Genomic DNA, 19,133 nt, shown 5'->3' with positions numbered 1-19,133 from the left:
TTAACGCTGCATATTTTAGCCTTGTGATCCAAGCAACAACTTATGAGTCGAAAAGTCGTAAGTTATGTCACACTGAAACTGATTGTCGGTACGTTTTTCCGCCTTTTCTCAACTCTCTTGGCTTCGAGTGATTACCATGTTCCTAACTGCATCATGACACTAAAAATTACGATAAATCCACGAATCCACCCAGCCCCGCCCATTTTATGACGTTTCCTTCCCACAACAAAAAACAGCTGGAAGACATCCAAGATGGCGGCCGCGTCGGTCGCGGGGCTCGAAGCCCACAACATGGAAGAGAAGAAATTCCAGTACTTCTCATCCATCAACTCCATGGCTAACAAGATCATGCAAGAACGCGAGAAAATAAAAAACAACCACGGCTCGACGTGGGACAAGATGTCGCCGCAAGAGCAGGACAACGCGATCGACAACTGGATGATGGACCCGCACATCCAAGCCCGATATGCTATGCACCGGGTGGATCGAGAGGAGGTGGTCTGCTACCCCAAGCTCCTCATTCAGACCGGACAGAAGATCGTCCATTTTGGAGAAGAGGTGCCTAGTCAAGTCACCATGGGAATTAAAATCGATGTTTTTAGGCCATGCTAGCTGCATTACTAATCCCTAGCCACGTAGGGGTGGATTGTCGTGACGTCACGAACTGCAGTTCAAATTGAGGAAAAATAAAACTGCTCTGTATAAATTATTATTCCATATATATATTTCAGGTCCACCCACTGACATTGATAAGGTACATTAAAGTTATGCGACAATAACTGTTTACTCTTTTGTATTCAGGATATTACATGGCAAGATGAGCATTCAGCCCCCTTCTCCTGGGAAACCAAGGTAAACATTTTTTTATGTCAAGGAACAACAATGATAATTTCTTTTTAGTGCATTTCTTTCTATTGTGAGATTGGTTTCAGGGCGGCTCATGTGAACCAGCCTCCATCCCACCCTGATACGCCCACTGAAAGCCTTCTCACTGTATTTCAGAGCCAGCTAGAATTCAGTTTGACACCAGGCCCCGACCAGGGCATTTCCATCTCTCTGGGGGACACTAAATCTGCAAAGACCTCTCAAATGAGCAAAAGTGCAAATGGAACCAAGGTAATGAATGTTTTTTAATTTGTTCAATATGACTCAAAAAGCAGATGCTTAGTATGAGGTTGCTGTGATGCTGGAAATGAATGTAAACAAAGCCAAAGTGGGTCAGCGTCTACTCCTGATTAATGTGTCTTACCAAGGTGTCTGTGAGCGAGGCCAGGCGTCCCGAGGAGGAGTCTGCTTTTTGGAAGATCAGCGCTGAGCGTTCGCGACTTGAGGGCGAGCAAGCCGACTTCCAGTCATTGACGCCCAGCCAGATCAAGTCCCTAGAGAAAGGAGAGAAGTCGCTGCCCTCGTACCTGCGCCAGGTGAGACAGCTTTGCTAAGTTCTTTATTATAACATCGTTTTTCTTAATTCATTTCGGAATAAGAACGGAGCCTCACTGTGTCCGCAGGAGACATCTTTCCCCGCCAAAGAGCCAGAACCGGACCCCCATCCGCTGGCGCTATCCAGGCCGGCCAAGCAACGGGCTCCCAAGCCTCCTGCACCGCAACCTCCCGTCGCCGCACCCCCAGCTCCCGCTGCCATCTCTATTTCGCCGGGCCCCGTCCCGCCCCTCACCGTCTTGTCATCAGTGGCGGGCTGGGAGCGTTCCCAGAGCACTCTGCCGGTTGTAAGCTACACCGTGGATGAGGTGTTCCCCACCCCCAGTCGCCTTGTCAAGAGCCCCACTCTCCCCAGCAACAAGGAAAAAGAGGACAACGCCTCACCTGGCAGTCCCGCCTTTACCCAGGTGAACCTTGAAGGCGACAATTCGATTCTTTTGGATTTCTCTAACATGTCCTTCCCTTTGCAGTTGAACAGCAACAGCATCCTGAAGACAGGATTCGACTTCCTGGACAACTGGTAACCACGGAAGTGAAGATGGGGGCGCTGCTGGATGATGTCATCACTGCTTCATCAATGACATTCATATCATCCACTCACATGCCCTGTTTATTGTTTTGAACACTTCTCGCTTTTAACACTGCCTGTCTTCTAGACTCCTTTTACTGGACCTTTGCCCTGCCAATAGCATCAGCATTTATTAGCTTGATCGGTGTTAGCCAACATTTTGAGAATCAAAGAGCTTTTCATATGTGCAAAAATGGTTAAAATGACTACATGGCTGATTTTTAGTAATTAGATAACTAGCACAGTGATTGCTTCTTGCAAGTAATGCCTTTGCTGTTTGTTAGCCAGACGCTAAGTACTTCCGCTAATTTAATGACATCCAATTTCTAATGAGGAACTGTGGAAAATCATTTTGTTACAACTTGAGGGCCAAAATATTACTGTTCGGCAAACGTAGTCATGGCAACAGCATAGTTATTTAAAAAAAAATGCATTACCATTTGTAGCTCTCATTGAAGTGTTACATTTAACGTCCTTGGATGGATATTTATCAGGTACTTTTTGTAGCCTTGTGTCAACCAATCACACGCGAGATAGCACCACATGGCATGCTTGTCTGCGTGATACACCAGACATCTTCTTAAAGGCGATGTTGCATCAAGTCCTAAATGACACTAGAACAATTTTAGTGATCAAATATGAATACAACAGGACTAGTGTGCATGTGCTCACCTTGTATTCCGTGATTTTGATCTCACACAATAAAGGAAAATCAGGAAAAAAAGTACAATTTTGTGTCATTCCTAAATTGCTTATTTTCTGACATGTTGAAATGCTCAAAAAGTTCATGTTTAAGTTATAGCAAGGATCTGAGAGGAAGCAGCGGGCGGCCGGTCAGCACGGCTTGGCATCGGTCACACCTCTTCACGGTATTGTGAGTGCGAGGCGTGACGTCATCGGCGTGCGTCGGCGTGCCGCTACCGCTTACTTCCTGCGCGACGAGCTCGGTCGAGCCGGACGCTGTCCGTAGGATGTCGCTCAGGGTGGGTCGGTCCATCGGGTACTTGCTTGGGTGGGACAAAAGGACTTTGTTGGTACTGCTGAGCAAAAAGTCACCTCCCATCTGGAAATATATATTTTTTAACAATTAAAATGTGGCTGACAATACCAAAACAAATTAGCTCATGTTAACTAACAACTTTCCATGACTAGCTGAACAAACAGGTTAGCTAGCATCTTGTGTACCTGGTAGATGTCCTCCAGCATGTGCATGGGGAATTCTGGGAAGCTTCTGTCAGCAGCTTGGTACTCGGAATACCGAAGCATGGAGTCAAAGTTCATGACTTTAGCGCAGGATGAGATCAGACCAAAGCTCCGGTAGATCTAAATTCGAATGACAGCGAGGTAATCATGCTGTAATGAAATTCTGGTAACAAGATGATTCATGGTGGTTGCTAACCTTTCTGTGTGGATCGAGTACTAAGTCAAAGGAGCATCCAGTCTGCTGCAGCCACAAACGAGCCCCCTTCAGGGCCCCGAAAGCCACCACGACGACCTTCACAGACCGAGCCTCCAGGGCAGCCTGCAGAGCACAAAAAAAAAAAATTAAAAACGGTATATATGTTTATTTGGTGATTTCTAGGCTGACTAACCTTGCTGCCCTCCAGCTCGGCCACGTGGTCGCGTCACGGCAGTCATCCATAGTGTCTGATGAGGACCAGCAGAAGCTTCTGACCCGGAGACCGATAGTGATCCAGGGTGACGTTCCTTCAAACGCAACACAAATTGACAGAGCCAGAGAGTAAACTGGACTATTTTGTTTTCAGTTTTAAAGGAATTTGCAGGGTTGAAATAGGAAGACGCATACTGACTTTCCACTGCGTCCATCAGTCAACAAAGTTTCAGGGCTAAAGATGTCCACTGTTTCTCCTCCTGGTTTTACAGGAGCACAAGATGATTGAAGACTTTGGTCCACGTACTCCAGGAAGGAGTCCCATTCACTCTGTACAGACACATGCATGCTATGTTCAGAGAAAAGCAACCATATAAAGAGTGTGGAGTTTCTGGTACAGACCTGGAGCTGGAGGAGCTCCTCCGCCTGCTCTCTCACTGCTGCACGGCTGTGAAACAGAAATAGTCACTTGACATATGAGCAGTTTTTCTGTATTATAATAACATGCGAGACCTTTAGAAAAAAAAATGCAAACATGTAAGACTGTAGATTAGTCAATGTGTTATCATGGTGATATTTTAACTTGTTACACAAGGTAACAAAGTGGCGCATCAATATAGAGAAATTATAAGGTGAACTTTGGTTTGTTTGTTTCAACGTACCCATACAACTTCTGCCAGGCAGCCTCGGCTTCACTTTTCTTCTTCACTCCAATGCTGTGCAATGGCAAGAAAATACAATCTTAATATACAATAGTTATTTTTTTTTTACCAAAAACGAGAATAATGCTTACCTCCTATAAAAATCTGCTCCGGCTGCAATCAGGCCCAACAAAGTGGCAATTTTATATGGGACAAAGTCCTCCATGGAGACTAGAAAACACAAAATTGATTTCTTTGGATTTGTTAAAGTGGAATATGATAAAAATACTGGACATACTGCAATAGTCGTTATCAATATGTCGCAATATGTTGTTTTCAACTTGGATGCGCAACTCGTGTTATATTTTCGGTGCAAAATGAAAAGAATCTCCCAAAAACTATTCATCCTACCCTCCGCGTCTTTCTTGGCCTGCTGTAGCAAAACATTGCCCAGACTGACGAGCTGCTTCAAGGCAGTAGTGAGGCTCTCCTCCGGGATCACGTCTTCCTCCATGCCCGTCAGTTGTCGCTCCTGAAAGCCTTCAGCACAGTATAAGACAGTGCTTAACTTCGACAATAAAACACGTGATTAAAAACTAAAGTGGGAGGTAGACTTCCGGAAAATCACGTGACCAAATGGGCTTACAGCAGGATTTGGCGGCCTCTAGCGATGAGAAGGAAAACTAAAAATAAAATTGAACTTCATGCTAAACAGCTGAGTAATATTACTGGTTAAGGATTTTTCTTCCATAGTAAAACAATACATTTGTGTTTGTGATATAAATAATAATTGCAATAAATAAATAATAATAATTGCAAAGAAAACAACACGGGTCAACCACTTTATTGGCTGGAAAACATTTACTCCAAATCCCCTGCAAGGTTCTGCACTTTTAAAGGGTCATTACAAATTATAAGGAACTTTTTGTTTGGTCTGATTTTTTTAAATTAATTAAAATACCAAAGTTGATGAAAAAGCCTTCCCAAACCTTGTGCTCAATCCGCGTAAACATCACTTCATTTAAGGTTTGTATACTGTTGTGCTTTTTATTTTTCTTCTACGCGGGTCAACTGTGCATTTGTGCGAGTGTGACCAAAATGTTGTGCTTTTTTTCTTTTGCACGTCGACAATTCTTTCCTGCCTCTTACAATTAATAGCCAAATGATAATAAAGCATAAAAACTGAACTGTGCCATCTTTGAATGTTGTGCTTTTCCATTTGCTCCGCCAATTTTCAACTTGTCCTGACTTATCTCTTGCGCATTTCGTGCTAGGACTTCTTTGAGCATTGCGACGACGAGTCTGCGTTGAGGACTTCGATCATGGTTCGGATGGACGGGAAGGTCTCGGCCACAGAGGGCAGACTCTGGTACCAAGATGGTAAACTAAAAAAAAAAAAAAAAAAGTATATGATGATGCTTCTGCTCATAATGAACATTTTGTTCATCTCACCTTTTGAAATGCATCCAGCTCTTTGCTGTTTTACTGAAACTTTCTGGACTGGGCGTCGTCATGGCCTCAAAGTCCACCAGCTGACAATAAAATAAACAGAACCTCGTTTGAGTTTAATTTAAAATACATGTATATATATTACTTGATTTATGCTTAGATGCTTCTGTTACCTTTCCTTTCGGGATCCGCCCACTGACCTCATTCCCACTGGCCATCACTGCCCCCATCATGACAGAGTAGGCCACCACACTGACCATACACACAATAAAAGTCTCAATCAATAAATAAATCACAACATTCACAAAATGTGTCAAACAATTGAACTGTTTGACCTTGACCAACCTGAGATTTTTTTTTTTTTTTTTAAACCGGATGTGTAATGATTACCTGGAGCCTCTGGAAAGTGGCATCAGGTTGCAAAAGTAATAGGCCAGAGACAAAATGAGGTTGCACACGGCGTCGGCGTCCTGCAAAGAGCAAAGGTTGCCTCGGTCAGGTGGAAAGACGACAATAAAAAAAATATATATCATTGATTAACTATATGGCGCTTTGACATTACCGCAAACTCAGTGGAGAGCACGAAGACCTTCCCTTTGGTCGTCAGCTCCCTGTAGATGGACTCGATCTCCGACTGGTACTGCTGCGTGCGCTCCTCCGTGGTTTGCGTCTCCACCGAGAACAGCATGTTGCCCACCCTGGAAGACGGCAAAAAATAATTTTATTTGACTGCTGACTTAAAAAAAAAATCCCGCACGCTCACCTGTCTCCCGTGATGGTGATGGTGAAGCCGTCGTACTCTTTGCCCGGATCTTTCATGCTGGGCACTTTGGAGTTCACCGTGAAGCCGTCTCTGGTTTTACTGTTAAACTGCTTCAGGAAACAAACGTGAGCTGCAAATGCAGGACGAGCACATTGCGGGAGTTCCGCTTCCCCTCATTGCATCTTTACCTTCATGATAGGAAGAAGATCCTCCACTTTATGGACATTCTCCAGGGCTTGGCGGACCTCCACCAGCCCTTTGGGGTTGTACGCCCTGGGAAATTGGAAATTTATTGATTTGGTCTAGTTCCCTTTCTCAATTTGACATGCAAGTGCGTACCCGTGGTAGACCAGTATTCTGTCTTTGATGAAGTCCAGGATGTTGTCAAAGTAGGCCAGGTATCTAATATTGATAATCTGGCCCCTGAGAGAAGAGCGAGAGAGAAGGGGGGGTGTAGACATTTGAGAAAACAGTTCACAGAAGGCGTGTTTAATGAGTCTTACAATCACCTGATAAGGTTGATGTGATTATTGAAGCCTCGACTGAGACTCCTGGCAGGCATCTGGTCTAACCACAGAACTGGTTGGTCGGGATCAGCAATCCTTCACACGTGGGGGAACAAGTCAGGTCAAGAGCTCGTGAAAAATGTCGTGGATGAATTCATGTGCAAGGATTAAATTGTAATCCCGACAACCTCCTTTAGACTTCCTACCTCCTCCACTTGACGGCGATGTCAAACATGTCCCTCCATTGCATCTGCCTGGTCTTGCCGTTGACGCGCACTTTGGCGTTGCTCCACGTGCGCTGCATGGCCTGCATCACTTCCAAGGTGGCCAGGCCCATGGCTGCACACAGCAAAGAGCATTATTTTATGATCATGCCACAATCTAAGAGGTCAGGAGGTCATTCGAGGCACCTCTGTGTATCCTCTTGTTGGGCAAGAAGCCCGGCGTGTCGTACTGCATCATCGCCCCAAGATGATCGGCCGTGCAAATCAGTTTCTGGACTTCACTGCTGTAGGACTCAAAGTTCTGCGGCAGCACATCCCTGGAACAGGAGTGAAATGTTCTTGCTGTTTTATTTTGCGACATTTTGAAATAGAGCCCGGAAGCAAATTTGTACTTGATATGCGGCTGTAGGCCGGGCTGCTCCTCGTAGTCTTCTATGAGAAAGGGCAAATTCTTGGCCCAGTGATTCTTAAAATTGCCCGGCAAGTCCTGGTCCACGTTGTATTCGGCGACAGGGACATCCAGGTGGGAGTGCAGGTAGCGAGAGTATTCTAGTTGAGGGAAAAAAATATATATACATCACATCAGCGGTATTGAAAATGATCCTGATCGCCGGACGGCCCCCACCTCGGAGGTATTTGACTTTGAGGTATTCGGAGCTGGCCTTTTGTCCCAGCAGTGGGTCGTTGAGCATGACTTTGGTCTGCGCTTTGATCCCCTCGTAGAACTGCCCCATGGCCACGTGACTCAGGCCCTTCATGTATTGGCACACCTCATTGTACGGCTCCAGCTGCAAACACCTCTGAAGGCAAAAAAAATAACACCTTGTTCAATTTGTGGCCACTCCGAATCGGAAAGGCGTGCACTTGGGTCCACCTTAAAGTTGCCGATGGCCTCCTGTAAGGAGCCGTGGTGGTAGAGCATCATGCCTCGGAGCTGCAGGGATTGGATGTGGTTCTGGTTCAGCATGAGGGCTTTCTGGAAGCTTTCCATTGCCGCCTCAAAGTCGCCCAGCTCTCTGCGAGGACGGAAGAGTACAATGAAAGGAGGGCGAGAACATTGAGAACGAAAAAAAGACAACAGGAAGTAAGCCTACCTGTAGGCTTGTCCTAGGCTCTTGTAAGCGTCTATGAAGTCAGACTTGAGCTTCAGCGCCTCCTTGAACGTCTCAATGGCTTCCTAAGGGTACAGTTCCATAAATAAAAGAACCTCAAATGTTATCCCTAGGTCAGCACACCTTGAGCATCCCTCTGTGGAAGAAGGTGAGGCCTTTGTAGAGCATGGCGATAGGCTGATTCTTCTTCAGCTCCAAAGACTGTTGGAAATCCTCCGACGCCGACACGTAGTCCTGGGAGAAGGGAGAGGTGATGGTGCAAACGCAAATATTGGTTTGATTGAAGAAAACAGTGGCGGTGCCTTATAATTCAAACCTCGGAGATGAAGAGGAGTGTTCCTCGATGTCTGTAGAGTCGAGCTGATGGTTGCAGCTGGATGGCTTTGGTCAAGTCTGCCAGAGCCTCGCTGATGCGACCCAGAGGAGACAGAATCTACAGAAATGAAGGAGGGAGTCAAATGTGACTTTTTTGTGGGGTTAGGGGAAAAATAAAACTCGTGGAGTTGGCTACTAACCTCTGCTCTCTGCTCGTACACTTCAGGCCAGTTGGGCTCCAGTGTGATGACTCTGGTAAGCTCATAAAGTGCCAGGTCAGCATTTTTTATGTCCTACAAAAGTGCAGGGGAGAGAAACAGCAGTTGCAGATGTATTATAAAATATAAAATCAATAAAAATGTCACTTACTTGATGACTTTTCTTGCCATAGGCGATCCCTCTGCCATAAATGGCACTGACTAGTTCAGGGTCACTCTACAGTCAAAAAAAACATGCAGCATTATTCAGATTTGGAGATTATGGTGAGATGTTTGGACGTACCTGTAGCAGGAGGGAGAAGTGTTTAATGGCTTCGTCGTAGAGGCCGTTGCCGATCAGAACATAACCAATGGCTTAAAAAAAAAAAAAAAGCACATAAATTGTAGGCTCTTAACTGAATTGCAAAAGAGGCTCAATTTGGGCAACATACCAAGTTCCTCATTTGTGTTGACGTTTTTGACAAGGTAGGGGATTTTCTTCTGTTCAATAAATTGTTTGGCTTGATTCTATGAGAAAAAAACAACACACCTCCAGCTCAGATAATACATGATTGCTTTGCGGATTATTTTTCTTGATGCGTGATCTCACAAGAATTTTCTCAGCGTTGAGCGAGAAAACTGACTCGCAGGGCTGGTTGCTGCCTTCGTCGCAATTTGGGTCATCCAGCTGCAAGATGGATGATTCTGAAAAGAGACACGTGTTAGATCCAATTACAGAAGGCGTACAAACACTTGTAACGAGTACTTGTCTGCCAAATAATCTCCTTTTGAAGGGCGTGTAAGCGTCAAAGATTTTGAAAGCATGGTGTGTCCTGATAAACCTGTATGTTCTTTAGGGGTTGTGAATATGATATAATAAGGTGTCACAATGAAATGTATTAAGATACAATTCTGGATAAATTGGTTTGTTTTATTGCAGGCTATTCTGCATTACTCCTCTTATTTAAAATTCAATGTATTTTAAGGAAAATACAATCTTCGAGCAAACAAGTTTTGCAATGTTTTCATAGTACCCACATCAGACTACACTTGCCACTAACCAATTTTAAAACTAAATAGGCTGCGACTTTTTTTTTTTAACAATTGCAAGACTATAAAAAAAATGAATTAAGACGCCAAATCAGTTGTTTTCAAATACATTCAAACAATTAAATGACGAAATACGATCGCCCGCGGCTGTCAAAAACATTGTTGTTAGTCACTACGGTACGTTAGCATTAGCTCGTTGAGCAAAAGGGCAACATTATTCCCCCGTTCCGCTTACCGCAGTCCGTTGCGTACTCTTCCCAGTCTGACAGCGAGCTGCACCCCTGCTTGTGGAGCTCGCTGTTGAACAGCGTCAGCGTCGAGAACTCGGTGGCCAGCGTTATCCGACACAGGTAGCCGCAGAGCAGCCAGAGAAATAGCATGACCCGGCCGGCGGGGTCCATGTTTGGCCGGGACAGGCGCGTGTATGCGTTTCGAACGGACAGCAGTAAGCCACACCCCCTTACCTCTTCTTTTCATTCTTGTCCATTCATAGGTTGGACATAAATGGCAGTAGTCAACTATATTGTGGAGCATTACCGCCATCTACTGGACTGACATGTGAATTACATGGTTTCAGCGCAGAGTTTGAGTTTTTCAAGCCTTCTTTTTTTTATATTTGGAGTTTTTTTAATGATTCACATTTACCAGTGATGTGCCAAATTTACAAGACATTTATTTTTGTTTCACAAAGTCTAACATGTAATTACGCAAGTTGCGCTTGTTGAGAAAAACTGACATAAGTAATCAAGAGATGTGCTTGAGAGGTGAGGTAGACTGATTAGCATAAAGTTGTCTCTGCTACATGAGAGGTAGAGAGTGGGGAAAAAAAAAAATCAATCCAAAATCCCAAAAACTGCATTGGAGTGTGTGTGTGTGTGTGTGTATGTATAGAGGGGGCTGTATTGTACATTGTAAATACACTCAATGGACACTTCATTAGGTACACCCACACACAGTCTGATTCAGCAAAAAAAAATGACAAAACTGAATTTAAAGGCTATATTGTGTGTGTACACTGCCAGAGAGGCGGCCATTATACGTCGCCAAAGGATGAAGCCTTGTCCTTCAACAGGTCAACGCACACGTGACAACTCCAGCTTCCTGCGGACGCAAAAACGATTTGACATTCCAACAATTCATTTCAAAAATTGCATTCTCTCGTCTTTTATTATGATACCTTCTGGAGGTTGGGTCATGGGGGGCTTGAGGCAATACATGTGATAGCCTCGGTCGCAGTCGTCGCAAAACAGCAGCTGGTCCTGAGGGTCACGCACAAGATCCCATTACAGAATGTCATCAAAATGAAAATATGTTTCCCTTTGAGGTGCTTACGTCATTTTCGGAGGTGCCGCAGAGGCTGCAGGACTTGCACTCAATGCACTGCCACTGGTACGTTCTCACCGCGTGCATCATGTTGTCTGTGAACTGCAGACATGTCGGGTGGCCTGTCCAAAAAAAACGACAAAATGAGCATTACAAGGTCATTTTTGTCAAATTCATGTGCTATTTGAAAAGCTTCTCGATGACGTTACAGCACATTAGCATTTCCGGTGTTCTTCTGATCCCTCAAAGCATTTACCGGAGCGTCCGCAATCGGAGCAGGACACCAGTTCCTCGGCCTGGCCCGTCTTCCTGTTGGAGTCCTGGTCCCCCAAGCAGAAGTCGCAGTAGTCATTGGGAATGACGACGCCGTCTGGACCTTTCTGAGCTACAGTGACACAAAGTCTCGTGAGGGAAACGCTCTATTTGATTGTGTCGTGAAATGCTTCTTACGTTTGTGGTTGTCAGGTCGCGGGGGGGACGAGGCCGGCTCGCTCTCCTTCTCGTCATCGCCCCCTTCCTCCTCTGCCAGATGAGTGTGCGTGTAGTGGTAGCTCAAGCCAGGACGGTTCTTGTAACGCTTTCCGCAGACTGTAAATCGACAAGAACCCCAAAATGATCGCTTGTCTATGATGGAGCTAGGTTGTTGCTAATCATTCCTTTCATGGACAAAAAAGGGAAACTACAGAGGAGGTTAGAGCTTTGGTTAGGGTCACAATAAAAAGTGAACTACGACAAGTTGTGAATACGAGAAAATGAATTTTTCAGTAACATTTTACGATAATTACCCGATTAAAGTTGTACAATCAACCTGTGAGCTTTACATCTAAAAAAACGGGCAGCCATTTTGTCAGGCTGCAGAACCACAGTGAGTATAAAAAGTCTACACACCCCTGTTGAAATACTCGGTTGAACAAAATGAGAGCAACACATTATTTCAAAACATGTTTTAATCCCCATTCATGTTCTTTTTATTTTTTTCCCTACGCTAAAAACTTTGCATTCAAACAGGGGTGTGTAGACTTTTTATAAATTGTCCAAATATTCTCACAATGATCTCTATCTGTTGCAAACATGCTTGCGTATAAAGCCAGCCTGTTAGCCTGTTGCCGGCATGCCTCGTCAGTCAGAAAAGCGTTAATGACATGCTTTTAAAAGCAATCAAACAAAAACGATTAGTGACAACACACAGGAAGAACACAGCAAGACAGATACCTTCTTCAGCCTTTTTTGAGTTATGCTTTTGTTTGTGTCTATCTGGAACAGAGGAGACACACAGGCAAAAAAAAAAGGAAAAAAAAAGAAAAGAAAAGACGGACATTCAATTTGTTTTTCCCAAATAGAGGTTTCATTCAGTCCGCATCTGCAATCCTTCCTGGAGGAGAGGAGCATGCTTATGAGGCAGGTCATACAAACAGCCCGCTCTTTCTTCATGCCAGGTGACAGGAAGTGACTTGAAGGGAATTCAAATGGCTTTTTTTCCGTCACGTACGGATTGAATCGAAATTACGACACAGACAGGATCAAAATGGAATTTTTTTTTGGTGCCTTACTGTCGCAAACGTAAGGTTTGTCCTGGTCGTCCACGCTGAGCGCTTCGCTCTTCTTACGACTGGAGCCTCTGTTCTGTAAAAAAAAAAAAAATCACATATGTTGTTTTATTCGTTGTTAATTCCGAGTGTATTTGGACTCACTTTGCCTCGGTTTCTGTTCTTCCTCTTGGGCGTTTCCGCTTCAAAGTCTTCGTCGTCTTGAAAGCTGTCACCGTTTTCCTCGGCTTCCAGCACTCTCTACGCCCCCAAAAAAATACGTCAGTTGCAAAAATGGGAGGTTAATTTGACATTATTGCTTGAATCACCTGGATTTCCAGCAAAGTCTCCTCCTCCTTGCACACGTTGCCTTTTTTCTCCAGGAGGCTGTCACCCCTGAGAAGGGCCTCCAGGGCTGTGGCCTCCCCTGGGGGGCCTTCACGCTTGGGGGCCAGCTCAGCCTCTGAGGAAATTTTTTTTTTGTTAATTTCCAAGAACTATAAAACAAGTACTGTCGTTAAATTCATCCAACTTTCCACCTATTTGACGCTGACCTTGTACAATTCCCCATACACACTGCTGCTCAGGAAGTATTAAATAAACATGAAAAAAAAAATCCTGTGAGGGGAGCAGTCACATTCCTTCACCGTGTGTTGTCATTGATATCTGGGCCGTGCTGCACAGTTTTTTCCCCCCCCCTAACCCATTTCTATTTTTTTAGGTTTCTAAAATAACTCATTTAGAAGACGAGGCGGAGAGGAAAAACAATGGCGGCAAAGCAGAAACAAACACTCGCCTTAGTAGCTTCCCTCCCTTCTTATCAGGTTCCTGGTATGTATAAAAAATAAAAAAAAACATACACTAGAATAGAACTCACTTACATGGCCAAATGATTAGAGGCCCTGTTAAGGTTCTTCTGTGCCGCAATGGTCGTATGTGTGTGTGTGTTTCCATGCAACATTGAGAGAGGGGGCATTGATTTCCAACCTGGAGACCAGACTAACCAGAGCCAGATGGTCAGATAGTGAGCCTTGAACACACATTGGATATCATAGGGTTCCCCTATGTGCTATTTTTTTCCTTTTTTGTCAGTTTATTTTTCTTATAGTGATGAAATGATGTCGATTACGCAACAGTGTGTGTATATGTGCCTACCTAGCCGAAGCTCGCACAAGCGTAGTTGGGGATCAAGGGGTTGGTGGAGTCGACGTTTCTTTCGCCAGCAACGTGCCGGGTAGGCGTACATCTGTCCTGACACCCTGCCTAGCACACACACACATATAAGGAAATGAGGGGACACGAGAAGAATTTTAACAAGCTTAATATTGGAACAAAACTGCCATTGATACACACACGCACAATTTTACATTCAGGAAAGGTTGTTTGTCACAATTTGTATGGTGAAGAATTTATTTTTGGGTCTGCACAGGGCAAAAGGGGTGAAGAAAAGGCAGCGGGAAAGGATTTGAATGTAACATAATGTCCGCCCGCCCGCAAAGTGCTGGGTGCGGCCGGCGCGGCGCCGTAGAGGGAGGGCAAGCTATTTGTGTCCGGCTCGATGCGAGCTCCAATCTTGTTGTGTTGGGTTTCAGGTGCAGAAGAAATTCTGGAGGGCATAAAAAGCCCAAACTTCTCTTCTTCAAGCCTCACCTGGCTGCCGCTGGCATTTCTCCATCCAGATGTAGCAGTTGTTCTGGGCAACGCCGGTTTGCGAGTCCAGGAAGGGCATCCGCACGCTGCGCTCCGCGCGCAGGCGGGAATTGTAACTGCGGCACTGCTCGATGGCGTCTTTGTAGAACTGGTCGCCCAGCCTGAACAGACAGATAGACAAATGTTCAAACATGGCCGATACCTGCATGTACACAGGATGCTATCTGACTTTTTGTATTTGTGTGCCAACAAGTTGAAGAGATTCTGCAGATGCCTGACGAAGATATGTAAAGAATGCCAAACTGGACAAGGACCAGCATGTGGATTTCACAAAGATCTTCATTGTTTGGATGGAAAGGGTGAGCGATGAGTGAAGGCTCACTGGCCATTTCATTAGGTACTCTATCAACATGACTTCTATAATTATGACTTTACCGCCAGTGCATACTGACTAACGTACAATTTGGGATTTCATCTGAGAAAAATTCAGCCTTTCCTAAAAATAAAAATCATTTTCTCCTTCGCCTGACCTTGGGTCACCTCGGGCGACTTGATTCGCTCTTACATAACGGCGTCATCGCTCATGTGTGCCATCACGTGTGTTTGTATGATATGCAATGGAAAAAGGCGGCGTGCGTCCTGAGACCAGCACGACTCACCCCTCAAAGATTGGATTATGTGTTTCTCCTTTGCACGCAGGTTTTTTCTTTTCCTCGATGCTTATATAACCTTTTTTCATACCAGTTGAGGTATTCGGATGATGTCAAACAGGCATAAACGGGGCACTATATGCCATTTCCAACTTAACGCTGCCCTGGCAGATATCCAGAATAAATATTGGATTTTTATTTGACTCAAAAATGTGCTTTGAACGTCACCAGAAGAGTGGAAGCTATTGTGAGTGCCAAATGTTTTTTCCACAGTGGATATGAGCTATAAAGGGGGGGAAGTTCATGTCTGCTTGTCATTCCACCGCATCAAATCATCCTCGCCTGCCACATGTTAAATTCATATCGCGCACTTGAGTATTTTGACTTCCTCTTTTCCCGAAACACAGCAATGAATCAATGGTAAACTCATCAGGGCTGTGATAAATCACTGTCAGGTGATACGGGAAGTGAAACCGACTCCATGCACGTCCTTACTTCGTTGGTATGATTGGTTTTTTTTTGCAAGCCCATAAAAGATTTTGTTTTATTCTACATATTTCAATACAAAAATATGTTCGGGATGAGTGAATACATGTCGGGCTTGTTGGAGGCTGAGGGAACAGAGACGGAGTGGTGTGTGTGTGTGTGTGTGGGGGGTATTGGGGCAAAACAGAATAAATTTGGTCGGCTGTGTGTGTGTGTGTGGGGGGGGGGGGGCGGGTTGATGTATCTTGGAGGCACACTTGTTCCCTTTCGACCCGAATCACCCTCACATGCAGACAGGGGGGACACACACAAAGGGGAAAAGGTGGATAGGGGATTATCAGGGCCATCAGGGAGGGGAGGGGGGGGATGCGGAGTGCAGGGGGGGGGGTTAAAATGTCCCCGATGCAGCTGGGCTGAAATGGATGAAAAGATGGATGCATGGATGGAGCGCAAGGTTCTCCCGTAATGCTTTATGCATGTATGAAGTACATGCAGCCAGACGGCCGCCCTCCACTTCCAGACCCCGCCCCCCCCAATCCTCCCCCCACGCCATTATGGGGGGAGGGGTGTGTGGCGACATATAAAACAAACATAAAAAAAAAATACACAACCCCCACAGAGCTCCCGGGCTAACCCAGACACACATAAAAAAACAAATATCAATAACGTTAATGCAGACGGGCTTAGCCTGTGCATTTATATTCTATTGAGCAATTTTCTATTATCAAATAAGAAGATACAGATCCAAATATGGATTATTCCGACTTGGCTGAGGTCCTACAATCAGTTCCAGGTCTTTCTTCCTTTTACTCCTATAACACCAGATGGCCTCTGGAGGATGCGCACTAATCTGATGTTCAGACATGCACGACAACAAAAACAAGCAAATACAATCCTGTATCTGGACACTGTCTGTGGGCTAAACTACTCTGCAGAAACATGAATTTAAAGTGCCGCCAGTCTGCTAAAGTGTGTTACACTCTGCGTCATTGTGCCCCTATTCATTTTGACTCAGGAATTCAGGAAAGTGAAAATAATGGTGAGAATAGAGAGTGCACTGCTGGAAAAACAGATTTGGGAGAAAGCAGGAAAGATTCTGAATAGCCTGCAATACATCCAAACAAATGCGGTAAAGTGTTTAAGACAAACATGTTCCCTATATGGTCATTATGTCATAATTAGTCATTCCAAAATCATGTAAGAATTTAGAGATGAACAAGCTAAAATACAGTAGCTTAGTAGCCCTAAGTGTTCATCAAAACTAAGGTTTATTTATAGTAAGTATATTTATTGTTATTGAAAAATAGAGCTGTATTTAATTATTGGTATAATTAAACTGTATGGTACATAAATGTTCCAGAGCAAAATGTTTAAAAACAAACACTTCTGAAAGATGAAACACAAACGTGCAGAACTTAAAAAGTTAAACACAACTTGTGTTTTAGCACTATTGATTTTCCACGCCCCCCCAAAATAATGCACTTTTTTTTTTAAACAAAATAAGAGGTAATAAATGTGAACGCACTCATAATGCGTCTTTTTCATAAACCTGAGTGCATTGAGGAGAACTTTTCCGAAGTAAAAGAGGAGCACAAATGCATATTTTCATAGCGTATCATTGCGCAATCCATCAAATCGGCTGCCATGCATTACCTGCAGACACGCGTGCACAGATTGTACAGGTCTAACAATAGCATCGTTCAAATGTGCTATTTTGATTTGATTTTCGTCAAGCACATGCACTCCTTTGATGCATTCACACAATCTGCTCCGATGCAACCTCCCGTGCGTCAATAATAAGCGCTTACTTACGATTTTAATGGATTCTGGATCGCAGTCGCCATTTTCCAGCAGGACCAGTAACGTAATACTGTATTCGAAATCTCGATGTAGTTTCGGACCCAAAAAATGAGCAGGAGGAGGAGGAGTGTGCGGTTTGACCCATAGAAGCAACCAATGTGTGCAGCCAACAGCAACGTCTCGGCAGTGGGCGCGGCCTCAGAATTACTGTCAAAAGGAATAACAATAAAACCTTTTATTAGTATGTTTTTGCTTTTCAGGGCGTAACACAAAAAAACTAGGATTGCATTTTAGTCACGTTGCAAATAGTGAAAACTCAAAATACACTATACGTAAATATGTAAACATATATGCAATAAAGTGCCACATGAGATTGTTTTGGGGACAATCATTTTTTATTTTAGGAATAAATTGTCACATTTGATTTCTTTTCATATTTAACAGAATGAACAAAATGCACATTTTAGATTCAATAAAATGGAAACAGCCAATGAAAATCAACAACGTCATGCAGTGTTGTTAGCGATTAACCAATGACGAACACTTTAAGGTGGGACCAAATGACGTATGCTCACTGGCCGGAAGACAAATTTTCCAATCTTGGAAATCATTTGAAAATACAAAAACGTCCAACGGTATGTATCTTACCAATATATGGAAGAAATTTACCACTTGTTGTTTATTTGTTGCCGCTAAATTAGCCGAAGTGTACTGGAAGAGATTGTCTGACGTCATCACCGAGGATAAACAAAGTGTGGGCGTGGCCGGAGATCACACTGAAAAAGCACATGGGAGTAAGTGAGTGGAATACATACAAATGCATATACATAACCAAATTTTAAATAGTTGCCTTCCTCTGTCTTCCATGGCTGTTCTCACCAAGATCTCCGATTGTTTCCCTGAAATTGAGAACCTGGAACAGCAGAACTTTGCATGCTCCTGCAAGAGTCTGTCAAGTCCTGAGTACATACATCTGTGTTTCCTATTATTTGCCATTTTATACTGAAGCAAGCATAGATTGGAAAGAAGTAGCTACAAAAATGGACACAAAATTAGGTACAAAATCCTGACATAATATTGGAACCAACAAATGAACATATATACAGTTTATGCGTAAAACCAAAAATCAACATAACTGTCAATTGATTTAACTCAAGGCTGCCTGATTATATAAAAAAATACTATTAACTATGATTAGCTTGGTAATAATTGAAATTGCGATTATTCAAACAATCGTTTATTTTGTTGGTACAAAACAAGAAAACGTTTAAATGTGAAAAAGTCAAATCATAGTAAATATAAATAGACAGGGATAGACTTCGCAGACAGACATATATTTTACTAAATATACACGTATATATACACACTTTACTATATCTACATATATCTATATCTATCGAGATAGATAGATAGATAGATAGATAGATAGATAGATAGATAGATAGATAGATAGATAGATAGATAGATAGATAGATAGATAGATAGATAGATAGATAGATAGATAGATAGATATACTTCCACTCTCCCTGCCCACTTGATGTTCCGGTTCAGGCCCCGAGCAACTTCTTGACCAGGTAGCCTGGCATACTGTACAGGAAAAGGCCCAGCATGATGAGCAGGAGCAGGACCAGCACGATCTTGATGATGAGCCACTTGTAGCGGTTGCACACCAGGTAGCGGATGGCTTTCAGCGGGCTCAGGAACCACAGGAAGGTGGTGTCTGGCCGACTTGATGGTGGACACAAGACAGAGTAACTCATTAGCAGCCGTGGGAAAAAAAAAAACCAAAAAAACAAGACAGTAGGATGCAAAAGCCATGCA

The 19,133-nt window shown here is 43.8% G+C and overlaps 5 protein-coding genes across 12 annotated transcripts in view; 1 reads left to right on the top strand and 4 right to left on the bottom strand.

Annotated features, from left to right (window-relative positions):
• Positions 1–217: 217 nt before the first annotated feature.
• On the top strand, positions 218–2,460 carry c19h1orf198 (chromosome 19 C1orf198 homolog). Its single transcript, XM_088362103.1, has 6 exons — positions 218–558; positions 802–852; positions 1,003–1,116; positions 1,254–1,421; positions 1,509–1,847; positions 1,911–2,460. Exons 1-6 carry the CDS (start codon positions 253–255, stop codon positions 1,962–1,964), a joined length of 1,032 nt encoding a protein of 343 aa, XP_088218229.1. The 5' UTR covers positions 218–252; the 3' UTR covers positions 1,965–2,460.
• selenol (selenoprotein L) lies at positions 2,456–4,869 on the bottom strand. 3 transcript variants are annotated; one of them, XR_015854397.1, is made up of 10 exons: positions 4,673–4,869; positions 4,414–4,492; positions 4,283–4,336; positions 4,023–4,068; positions 3,820–3,950; positions 3,601–3,715; positions 3,408–3,530; positions 3,194–3,331; positions 2,681–3,071; positions 2,456–2,622 (listed from the first exon to the last, which is right to left on the bottom strand). XR_015854397.1 is itself a non-coding variant. In XM_088362102.1 (9 exons), the coding sequence occupies exons 1-9, from the start codon at positions 4,773–4,775 to the stop codon at positions 2,805–2,807; spliced, it is 1,056 nt and encodes a 351-aa protein (XP_088218228.1). In that variant the 5' UTR covers positions 4,776–4,869; the 3' UTR covers positions 2,456–2,804. The 3 variants fall into 3 exon arrangements, 1 of the variants encoding a protein (XP_088218228.1); XR_015854396.1 differs by having other exon boundaries at positions 2,456–2,612; XM_088362102.1 differs by having other exon boundaries at positions 2,456–3,071.
• Positions 4,870–5,085: 216 nt separating this feature from the next.
• ttc13 (tetratricopeptide repeat domain 13) lies at positions 5,086–10,345 on the bottom strand. 2 transcript variants are annotated; one of them, XM_088362085.1, is made up of 23 exons: positions 10,113–10,345; positions 9,438–9,532; positions 9,280–9,355; positions 9,132–9,202; positions 9,000–9,065; positions 8,831–8,923; positions 8,632–8,748; positions 8,439–8,549; positions 8,298–8,380; positions 8,078–8,219; positions 7,829–8,003; positions 7,596–7,752; positions 7,390–7,520; positions 7,186–7,318; positions 6,983–7,075; positions 6,813–6,896; positions 6,662–6,746; positions 6,474–6,583; positions 6,273–6,408; positions 6,101–6,180; positions 5,884–5,962; positions 5,714–5,793; positions 5,086–5,646 (listed from the first exon to the last, which is right to left on the bottom strand). In XM_088362085.1, the coding sequence occupies exons 1-23, from the start codon at positions 10,276–10,278 to the stop codon at positions 5,532–5,534; spliced, it is 2,478 nt and encodes an 825-aa protein (XP_088218211.1). In that variant the 5' UTR covers positions 10,279–10,345; the 3' UTR covers positions 5,086–5,531. The 2 variants fall into 2 exon arrangements, with proteins under 2 accessions (XP_088218211.1, XP_088218212.1); XM_088362086.1 differs by having other exon boundaries at positions 6,474–6,580.
• Positions 10,346–10,533: 188 nt separating this feature from the next.
• On the bottom strand, positions 10,534–18,088 carry dpf3 (double PHD fingers 3). Of its 2 annotated transcripts, XM_088362100.1 has the most exons (13): positions 17,961–18,088; positions 17,325–17,519; positions 14,377–14,537; positions 13,882–13,989; positions 13,056–13,189; positions 12,892–12,987; positions 12,751–12,823; positions 12,413–12,454; positions 11,651–11,788; positions 11,457–11,585; positions 11,210–11,322; positions 11,055–11,136; positions 10,534–10,978 (listed from the first exon to the last, which is right to left on the bottom strand). In XM_088362100.1, the coding sequence occupies exons 2-13, from the start codon at positions 17,354–17,356 to the stop codon at positions 10,911–10,913; spliced, it is 1,176 nt and encodes a 391-aa protein (XP_088218226.1). In that variant the 5' UTR covers positions 17,357–17,519; positions 17,961–18,088; the 3' UTR covers positions 10,534–10,910. The 2 variants fall into 2 exon arrangements, with proteins under 2 accessions (XP_088218226.1, XP_088218227.1); XM_088362101.1 differs by lacking the exon at positions 12,413–12,454.
• Positions 17,686–19,133, bottom strand: part of otofa (otoferlin a) — a 127,755-nt gene continuing 126,307 nt past the window's right edge. For 3 of the 4 annotated variants that reach the window (XM_088362072.1, XM_088362075.1, XM_088362073.1), the window contains one exon: positions 17,686–19,040. In XM_088362072.1, the coding sequence (XP_088218198.1) occupies positions 18,860–19,040 (181 nt within the window). In that variant the 3' untranslated portion in view covers positions 17,686–18,859. The remainder of the gene's footprint in view (positions 19,041–19,133) is intronic. The other variant, XM_088362074.1, reaches the window with a different exon arrangement.

This window comes from Syngnathus floridae, chromosome 19, assembly GCF_059516105.1.
Source record: "Syngnathus floridae isolate MCC-2025c chromosome 19, RoL_Sflo_1.0, whole genome shotgun sequence".
Classification (NCBI taxonomy): domain Eukaryota; kingdom Metazoa; phylum Chordata; class Actinopteri; order Syngnathiformes; family Syngnathidae; genus Syngnathus; species Syngnathus floridae.
The sequence above is the reverse complement of the archived record's forward strand: the minus strand, read 5'-3'. Positions and strand labels throughout refer to the sequence as shown.

Coding starts and splice junctions, on each gene's coding strand:
- ttc13 (XM_088362085.1), bottom strand. CDS start 10,278: ATGGACCCCGCCGGCCGGGTCATGCTATTTCTCTGGCTGCTCTGCGGC. Junction 8,924..8,999: donor ATGGCAAGAAAAGTCATCAA/GTAAGTGACATT, acceptor GCACTTTTGTAG/GACATAAAAAATGCTGACCT. Junction 7,521..7,595: donor GGCCTACAGCCGCATATCAA/GTACAAATTTGC, acceptor CTCCTGTTCCAG/GGATGTGCTGCCGCAGAACT.
- c19h1orf198 (XM_088362103.1), top strand. CDS start 253: ATGGCGGCCGCGTCGGTCGCGGGGCTCGAAGCCCACAACATGGAAGAG. Junction 559..801: donor TCGTCCATTTTGGAGAAGAG/GTGCCTAGTCAA, acceptor TTTTGTATTCAG/GATATTACATGGCAAGATGA. Junction 1,117..1,253: donor AAAGTGCAAATGGAACCAAG/GTAATGAATGTT, acceptor TGTCTTACCAAG/GTGTCTGTGAGCGAGGCCAG.
- dpf3 (XM_088362100.1), bottom strand. CDS start 17,356: ATGGCGACTGCGATCCAGAATCCATTAAAATC. Junction 14,538..17,324: donor ATCCAGAATCCATTAAAATC/GTAAGTAAGCGC, acceptor CTGTCTGTTCAG/GCTGGGCGACCAGTTCTACA. Junction 11,323..11,456: donor CTCCGATTGCGGACGCTCCG/GTAAATGCTTTG, acceptor TTTTTTGGACAG/GCCACCCGACATGTCTGCAG.